We start from the raw sequence: 9,285 nt of genomic DNA on the forward strand, positions 1-9,285 counted from the left end.
TATTTCGGATATCGGCTAAATCGGACTGCATCATGGTTCTGGACACGTCCAGAAATCGGGGAAGGGATATACGGCGCTTGATACCAAGCGGTATCTTCAGTTTTCATTGGAATGGATATGAGGCTTTAAGTTTAGCTTAATAAAGATAAAAGTATTTATTCTTTTTATCAAATATGAGTTATGGTTTACAGTCAAGCCAAATATAAAGAGAAAGCTGTTACCTGTCTTCTGGAAAACTGTGATTCTTCTGGAGTTTAAGAATCATAAGAAAAATTTGGATATTTGATGTTAGTTACTGAATGCTGAATCATCTATTGCTTAAAATTAAAATTGCTATCCAATGAATTCTAAGTGCTGATAGACCTTATCATCCAGATAACCAGCACTGGAAGGAGGAGCACCATATTCAGAAGACATATTTTCAGTGTGTAAAATAGTGTAGTATGTGAATTACAGATGCTTGCATTTTGAGTGTTTTGGTTATGTAGTCTAATCCATGTTTCATAGATTAATAAAATAAAAGCACATGAAGCATAACTTTACATGTATTATGCATGATATTCTTAGCTACGGGAACTGAATCTCAAGAAATCAAGAGGGACATGAGGGTAATTTTTTCATATAAAAGGTCAACCAAGTTCAATCAATCATGAAGCCTTACTAGTCTGAGAATGGTCATGGAATTGAGGTTTTGAACCCAACTATACTGTCTCATTTCCCTCTCAAACTCTAAGGTAATCTGAGGCTAAACTGCAATTCCTCATCAAATTTGCCACTGACATCCTTACGCCACTATTTCCCATAAAAGAAATAGGATAGTTTTCTATGAAACTATTGAAACAAAAACTAACCTACTGGTATGGGGCTTAAGATTTACGCTGGATTTCCTCTACCATGCTGTCCACTACCACCAGGTCCTCCTTGAGCACCCCAACCACTGCTTGTAGAGCATCATGCTGCCACGCCATGTACTGGGACACAACTCGCTCCATGTCACCCACCAGACCATAGCGCGGGCCACCTTGAGAACTGGCAGGCTTGACACACATCTGAGCCATTAACTCATTGAGGCAACCCTAGACAGAAAGGAGATTTGTAATGCATAAACCAAACTTTTTCATATATATTTTTTTTTAAGATGCAGATTTTCTCATCACGCGAAGATAAACTTATCTAAATATTACCATAACCATTATTATTATTACCAATGATTTTATTTTCACTGCAAAAAAATGACCATATGGCTAAGACAATAAAAATAAATTGAACAATACTTAATGAAAAGCAAAATGATGCAGTTTAATGTTAAAGAGCAAGCAAAGAAAACAGATCTTTTGCATAACTCACTCGGTACTGTGTGGGCTGCATTAGCTGCATGTACAGGTCCTCCAGCCTCATGCGAATCTGTTCCTCCGTCTGGTCTAATGGAACACCTCTCTTCCTCTCCACTTCTTGTGCTGACACCAGCTAAGCAATAAAAAGAAACCAGAGTAGTAAGGAAAACAAAGAAAACATAATCATAATTTACAGTATTTCGTGACGTATAATGCGCACCCCAAACTTTAAGACAACAATTTTGGAAAAAAAAAAAAAAAAGTTCTTAAAATGCTCAGAAATATGTAAGGGTTAAAGAACATTGACGATGTACAGTTTCCCGAAATTTATATATTTTTGGCGTAATATCTGTACTGCTTGAATTGACAAGTGTCCTTGAGTAAAGCAATGAAAATGGCAGCTGGGCTGGTGTTGCGAGAAATACATCCCCATACATACTGATGATGCAAAGCTTCTGATATCATAATAAGCATATTATTCCCACCATCACTCATAGGTTATGACAAACAACTAGGCAAGACACAATTCACGCGGTTCTGGTGACACGTGGCATGCAGCTGTTTGTTGTGTGGGTGTGATTGTGTGGTTTTCAAACAAAGCAAATGGCGGCCGGGCAGGTATTGCGTGAAATAACTCCTCGTACAAGACTCATGCAGTACAGTTTCTGATATCATATTTACCCCATTATTCTCGCTAATATTAATAATTAATAATGAACACATGGATATTTTTTTCCAATATGATTTTTTATGTAGCTTGTACTGCTCCTTAGTCATACAATCTTAAGCCACCTGTGACATCAAGATCAAGATCATACAAATGGCGCCTGACGGAAAAACGGGGTAACAGCGATCCTCCACCGATTTAATTTTTGTATAGTAGTTATTTGATCGCCCTGTATTCTATGGTAACATATTATAAGACAGCTATGGACTATGAAGGATCATAAACAATAATAAAGGTAAGTTTGCAGTTGTTATTGGATAAGACGAAAAACAGACCCTTAACAATGCCCCAAAGAAGAAAAAAATCACTAAAAATTTGTACATTCGGCGTATAACGTGCAAGGCTAAACTCTCAGGCATTTTTTATGTGAAAAAGGTGTGCACTATACACCACGAAATATGGTAGTCATTCTTTTCATGGATCCCCACCTTGAGAACTCTACGTGTCAGGTTGGCCTGTTTCCACTTGGCATCCTGTATGGCAGCCTTCATCATGGTCTGTTTGTGCCGCAGTTGTGTGATTTCCTCCATGATGTTGTTCATGTTGGCCTGGAGTTTCTCTGCATGCTCTTCTTGATGCCTGTTGTGTTGTAAAGTATGACTGAGGTGATGGTTTGGACATGTAAATAGAGCAGGGGAGGATACAGTGCTGGGAGTTATGGAGAGATTAGAGGTAGAAGGAAGGAGAGCAGTTGGTAGACCTTGGAATATGTGGAGGTGTATACAGGAAGACTTGGTACTGATGGGATTGGATGAAGAGTAAAATGGAGAAGAGCCATAAAGCGTCCAACTGCTCAGGAAGAGTGAAAACGGACGTTAAATGAAATGATGATGATGATGACTGAGGTGATACTCTGTGAATATTACTTACACTATATATATGTTTTACATCTGGTGCTAATCATAACTTACTTTTCAGTGAAACATATTCAAATATATTTAAGATATTAAAATATTGATAAGCATATTTGGCAAACAAAATGGAAAGTTAAGAATAATGAACCTAACTCACTTAAACTGTTTCTGGAGTTCCTGAAAACCAACTTTCACAACTGGGAAAAACTTTTGAGGGTCTGGGTTCTCTCGCTTGCCTTGCTCCCACAATGCTGGATCAATACCTAGGAACAAAAGGAATAGACACTTATTTTTTTCATTTCACTCTATGACATACACTTATTCGATAGCAAAGTACCAAAATCACAATCTCTTTCACCACAAATTAAACATGATGCTAAATATTAATTCTTAACCATACCCATAATCATGAATTGAAAGAATACTAAAAGATTTTCTGCAAAATTAACAGACAACAGATGAGTGGGTAAATGTCAGATATATTTCTTGGCTAGCATGCAAGCCATCATACACATTATCTGCATTGAAGGTCAAGACATGGAATCATCTATTACTTATGATTTATTAAAATTTATTAATTCAAGTGAAGAAGAAAATCATATTACCTCTCTGTGGAGTGTCCAGATATTCCTTCAACTGAGCCTCTGACAGATTCACCAGTGGAAGGACTTCTTGTATACACAAGTTCTGCAAGTAAAATATGATAGTGACTATGATAATAGATTAAAATAATAATGTAATAAATACAGAAAATAAAAATTGGTGAATAAAAAAAATCTTTTCTAACTTAACTTCCAAATTCACGAGGAGACAGAGGAGTGAAATAGGGGAGGTAATATAATGATCATAATTTGGAGAGGCCCATAGTATTAATGGTATAACAGCAGAAATGCTGAGATATGAGAAAGTGTAGCCAAGGGGATGCTGTGGATAAGTAACTGAGGATAGAAGTAGGGTAAGGTGCCACCCTGCAAAATTTAGCATCTTTTAACTCCCAAAACACTAAAACCATGTAGTATATATCAATATCCATCACTGATAAATTTACTTTCATACCTTAAGAGTTTGAGAATATGCTGGCTGGGACATATGTCGTGACACGTCCATGGCTGTTGCCCTCTCCTTTTCTCCTGAGAAAAGTCAACACAATTATTCCACATTTCTTTCAAGTATATGAAATACCATCATTTATCACGGTCATCAAACTTTGAGGGCTGAGCAAGATAAAGGCCACAAACTTATGAGACATGAAAATAGTTTGAGAAGGGAAAATTCCCCAATTAAATGGACTGTCAGTCTGTAACACATGATAAAAATGAGAAAACAAAAGCAATGCAATGACTAACCATTTGAAAGGGTCTGCTGTACATATAATCTCACATTTGTCCTGTCAGGAAGTTCAGCAGCGAACATTTCACTTACAACCACTTCAGCACCACCAAATATACTATTCAAAGTAGTTACAATTTGTTGTTTGTGGGGTCTGTAGGGACACGAAGGTGTTATATATAAGCAAAAGTCTAAAAAATATATATTATTTGCAGTCAACTATGATCTATCATGAGAATATGAAATCTAAATCTTTTAATTAGCATTAGAATTAAAAAAGTTTTAAATAGTTTATACTGTGCACAAAATCACTTCACTACTATTCAACTACTATGGGTTTCAGAGGCTGTGTTATATCTCTTGTTTGGGAATAACTTTTTAGCAAAGTGTCGGATAAGGATGATAATTTGGCAAAGCATGTTTTAGACCTTGCCCTATTTTTATCAGTATGATTTATTACCAAGATGTGAATATTTCATGCACTTATCAGAGGCATTAAAGGAAAAAATCCAGCAGATGTAGTGTTTCCTGTTGCGAGGCAGGCAAACATTTTGTTGAGATGGCGCAATGTGCATGCGCTGGGAGGCACGGCATCCGTCATCAATATATGGGTGGGCTGACAGGCTGATTCAGCGAGTGGAGAGCTACAGTAATCTGTATTTGCTGTTGTCGAAGACACCCTTTTTCCTCCAAATAAGACTTGAAAAAACGGGGTACTTCTGTGACACCTACCGTTGAATGATCTGTAGGCCTAATCTTGGCCTATAGGCATAATGAGAAAAATAAGGCAAGGTCTGAAACATGCTTAGCCAAGAAATTAACATCCGCATCAGATATTACGTTAAAAAAAAAAAAAAAAAAAAAAATATATATATATATATATACCATATATATATATATATATATATATATATATATATATATATATATATATATATATATATATATATATATATATATATATATATATATATAACATGGTCTCTGAAACCCATAGTAGTACAAATCAATACAACATAAAGACTACTTACTCAATCTCACTCAAAGGCTTTGCTAAAACAATTTGAACAATGCCATCTTCATTATGATAGCTGGGGATCCTGGCATAACACACCACCTTGAACCTACAGTAGGGGTTCTCAGGGGTGAACTCCACTGGGGGCATGTTAGGTGCATAGTAACCTGAAACATAGAAAGCTTGCAATCACTTTGTGAAATTCAGTCTCTAACCAGTCTTCCTTTAGTAAGGAACCCTCAAGGACTTTAATGAATAATTATTTCATGTGATGATCAATTTCCCGCTTTCCCCACTATGGTGTGACAACGAGCTTCTGAATATTTCTAAAACCTGGATCACATAATTATGTTCATGTGAGTGAAATATACATGCTTCAGGATCACTTTTACATGGAACAGTAAATGGAATACAAAAATCACTCCTAGACATTTCCATACCTTTTCCAGCTCCCCCAAAAGCCTGCAGTTGATTCCACTTGCGCAAAACTTCATCATTTTCATTATTAAAGTAGGAGGGAGTACAGATGGCAAGGTGCAGGGCCAGGAAGGGGTCTGGCTGGCCCATCATGCCCTGCTGCTGAAGCTGGAGTTGCTGCTGCTGTGTGGCATCTGCATGCACATTAGATTTAAGACGTTGCTTCTTTAGTTTTTTTTCCTTAAAGGTTACATAATTTCTTTAGAAAGTGGAAACCCCTTGATCTATGTTAATTTTGAACTTATAATAATAACTGTCATGCCATTAATAGAAAACAGTTAAGATTGGTAAATATACCAACTGATATCTCCTAAACAAACCATCTACTTGGTTTTCTTTCCTCAAGAATAAATTCAAAGAACCTCAAACCATGCTCGACACTCAATAAAAGTAAGATACAGATATGAGATTCCCTGTAAAGAAAAAAATATGAGCTAAAGGCTGCATGGTTGTTATGACTGCATTTGCTCTGACCCATTCAGAAAGCTAGGCAAGCTAAATTACTGATATAGCAGAGCTAGACTACTTTTTGGTGGGGCTAGGTTACTACTTTGAAAGGAACTAGCTCAGGCTTTACTATTTAGAGGCTGATTACTTTTTAAAAATTCAGCAAACTAAGATTATGTTGGTACATTCACAGACTCTTAAACAGAAAATGTTGAAGATCAATCAAGTGGTTGAGCTCACTGCATTCTTGATGCCAAGTTATTACTTTCAGATTCTGTGCTACCCTCTCTCTCTCTGATTGCTGAAGCATTTGGTATGACAGGACTTAAAATGAACGTGAACTGTTCCCATCCCAGCGCGATCGCAGTAAAAATGAACATTGAGCGACACAAATGCATGGCGTTTCATGTAAACAAGTCTGATGGTGACCAGTTGGATTAGTGCAGGAGCAGCAATCGGCAAGGAAAATTTAGCCATTCTTACCTGGTAATTCTTCATTTTATCTATTCTAATTCAAACTCCTTTAATTACAGAGCCATATTAATGTTTTATCACAAGAGAGAGGAAAAAAATCACACTGTAAACTTTCATTTTAAAATGTAAACTGAATAAGGGGCAATTTTTTTTACATATTGCTCCACATCACTGCTATTTGTGTAATTTTTTTAGAATAATTACTTCTACTTAGTACTTAACAATGGTGTTTTTTATATATATCACCTGATAAATTGTAAATACTTGCAAATTACTTTGTGGAATAGCCTTCCTCAACACCACTCCTTGTATGAAGGGGACGAAAGATTAGTAGGGACAAACATCATCATCTGTGGTGTGACGGTATTGTTACTTTGTCCTGGGAAGATGTTTGATAGCAAAACAATTTTCAATATCTTCTTAGACTACAACTACCCATTTGTAAAAGCTTGAAATTGCTCAGATCTAGAGATGAAAAGATGTCCCATAAACACCTTTCTTACATTAGCACATTTCATTAATCTCTAGGGAAAATACATCCTGTGGAACTTCTAAGATCATTATTCTACTAATTATGATGCCAAAGCAATAAAGAATAATAAAACAAAGATAATAATAAATAAAACTTATATATAGTCATAACTGAAATATGCTCGCTGAATATGACATACCTAATGTTTGAGCTCCAAATGTTGGTAGTTTTGCCCTGAAAAATAATTTAAGAAACATTAAGATGAAAGGTCAAAAAAGTGTAGTCTTAGGTCTTATATTCAGTAAAGTAAATGTGATTTTTTATATATATATATATATATATATATATATATATATATATATATATATATATATATATATATATATATATATATATATTATATATATATATATATATATATATATATATATATATATAGTGTAGAGGTAGGACAAATGAGTGTAAAGGTGGTAAGGAAACCCAGGCTGGATCAGGAACACTTTTTTTTCTCTAACGTTTTGACCGCAAGGTCTTCTTCAGAGAGTGACAGACAATTCAGGACAGGCTGTATATATGCCCCCTTGAGGTGACTCATCTCGCTGGACGTCTGAAGAAATTCTAAGTGGTTCTGTTATGTGGACGATGTTCTAGTGGTGATACCAAAAAGTGTAAATGTTGAAAACAAGCTAAGAAGACTAAACGGAGTAAACACGTTCATACAATTCACAGTAGAACTAGAAGTGGACAATAAAATGCCGTTTCTCGACACAGTGATACACTGAAATCATAGCAGTGCAAAGTTCTCAGTACATAGGAAGCCCACTAACAAAGACGATTTTATTCACTACCTATCTGCACACAGCGAGAAAACAGAAACAGGAGTGGTAATCGGTTTCTTCCTAAGGGCGCTTAGATTCTGTGATAACGAGTTCCTTGATGACGAGATAATCTACATAAGAGACATTCCGTAAACTTCTGTATCCCTTGGGTGTTATAAAGAAATTAAAAAACAAGGCTAAAATGATATATGAAAGAAAAAGTGAAGAAAAAGAAGAAACAAGTGGGGAATACTTAGTTGTTCCGTACGCAAAAGGAGCGGAAGCAATAACAAAAATGTTGGCTGACGCAGGCGTGCGCGTAGCATACGCCTCAGGACAAAAGCTGCAAGAAATGGTGAGAGGAAAGGCTAACAGGGACGCGAAACAGTGAAGTGCAATATACTCCATTCCATACGGCTGCACGGCTCATTACTATGGTGAGACTGCTCGAGGATTGGTCAAAAGAATAAGGGAGCACAAAAGCGACATGCGTTTCCACCGAACCACAAACTCTCTCGTTCTGCATAGGGATAAACAAGGACACTTGCCAAGTTGGGAAAGAGCAACGGTTTTACATAAAGGATTTGAAAAGAGGAAGAGGAAGCTAGTCGAGGCTGCATACATAGCGATGAGGGAAACCACCAATCACAGAGAAGGATTCGTAAGCCTCTCCCACTCTACCGCCAGCCTCATCCTCATGGACCAATCAGCGCACACGCCTGCCAGACGTCCAGCGAGATGAGTCGCCTCAAGGGGGTATATGTACAGCCTGATCGCGAGCGGCCGGGGGGTCCTTCTGCTGCGGCGTGGTTGACCCGCTTGGTCATCCTCGCTTAGGGCCCCACCGCGGCAGTCAAGTTGATCGGTCGGCTGCTCGCCCGTGCACCGCTACGGGTGTCTGCTGGGCGCCTGCCCAGCTGGGCGCCTGCCCAGCCCGTGCCTCCGTCGCTGCTCGCCGGCTGTTACCCGTGGCTGTGGCGGCGGCGGAGGCGTCCCGCAACGAGCTTGCATTGCTCGCCCACACGAGCGGGCTGCTCCTGAGCCAGAGCTCGGAGGGCCCGTTCCTCCGTCGCTGCCCCCCGGTTTATACCCGTGGCTGAGGCGGCGACGGAAGGGCTCCCCCACCCGCCGCACGCCCGCGGCGGGTCCCCCTCTGCGACGGGCCGTCCACAGTGACAAAGGCCCGTTCCCCCTTTTTAGGGGGTAAACCTAAAACGAACGAACGAACGAATTGTCTGTCACTCTCTGAAGAAGACCTTGCGGCGGTCGAAACGTTAGAGAATACAAAGTGTTCCTGTTCCAGCCTGGGTTTCCTTACCACCTTTACACTCATATATA

The 9,285-nt window shown here is 38.4% G+C and overlaps 1 protein-coding gene across 9 annotated transcripts in view; it reads right to left on the reverse strand.

Annotated features, from left to right (window-relative positions):
- Positions 1–140: 140 nt before the first annotated feature.
- Positions 141–9,285, reverse strand: part of LOC127002095 (nucleoporin p54-like) — a 38,256-nt gene continuing 29,111 nt past the window's right edge. For all 9 annotated transcript variants that reach the window (XM_050867680.1, XM_050867631.1, XM_050867672.1 and 6 more), the window contains 10 exons: positions 7,329–7,363; positions 5,700–5,870; positions 5,276–5,426; positions 4,262–4,398; positions 3,972–4,045; positions 3,521–3,602; positions 3,073–3,178; positions 2,490–2,640; positions 1,348–1,467; positions 141–1,076 (listed from right to left, as the gene is read on the reverse strand). In XM_050867680.1, the coding sequence (XP_050723637.1) occupies positions 867–1,076; positions 1,348–1,467; positions 2,490–2,640; positions 3,073–3,178; positions 3,521–3,602; positions 3,972–4,045; positions 4,262–4,398; positions 5,276–5,426; positions 5,700–5,870; positions 7,329–7,363 (1,237 nt within the window). In that variant the 3' untranslated portion in view covers positions 141–866. The remainder of the gene's footprint in view (positions 1,077–1,347; positions 1,468–2,489; positions 2,641–3,072; positions 3,179–3,520; positions 3,603–3,971; positions 4,046–4,261; positions 4,399–5,275; positions 5,427–5,699; positions 5,871–7,328; positions 7,364–9,285) is intronic.

This window comes from Eriocheir sinensis, chromosome 2 (assembly GCF_024679095.1).
Source record: "Eriocheir sinensis breed Jianghai 21 chromosome 2, ASM2467909v1, whole genome shotgun sequence".
Lineage (NCBI taxonomy): Eukaryota > Metazoa > Arthropoda > Malacostraca > Decapoda > Varunidae > Eriocheir > Eriocheir sinensis.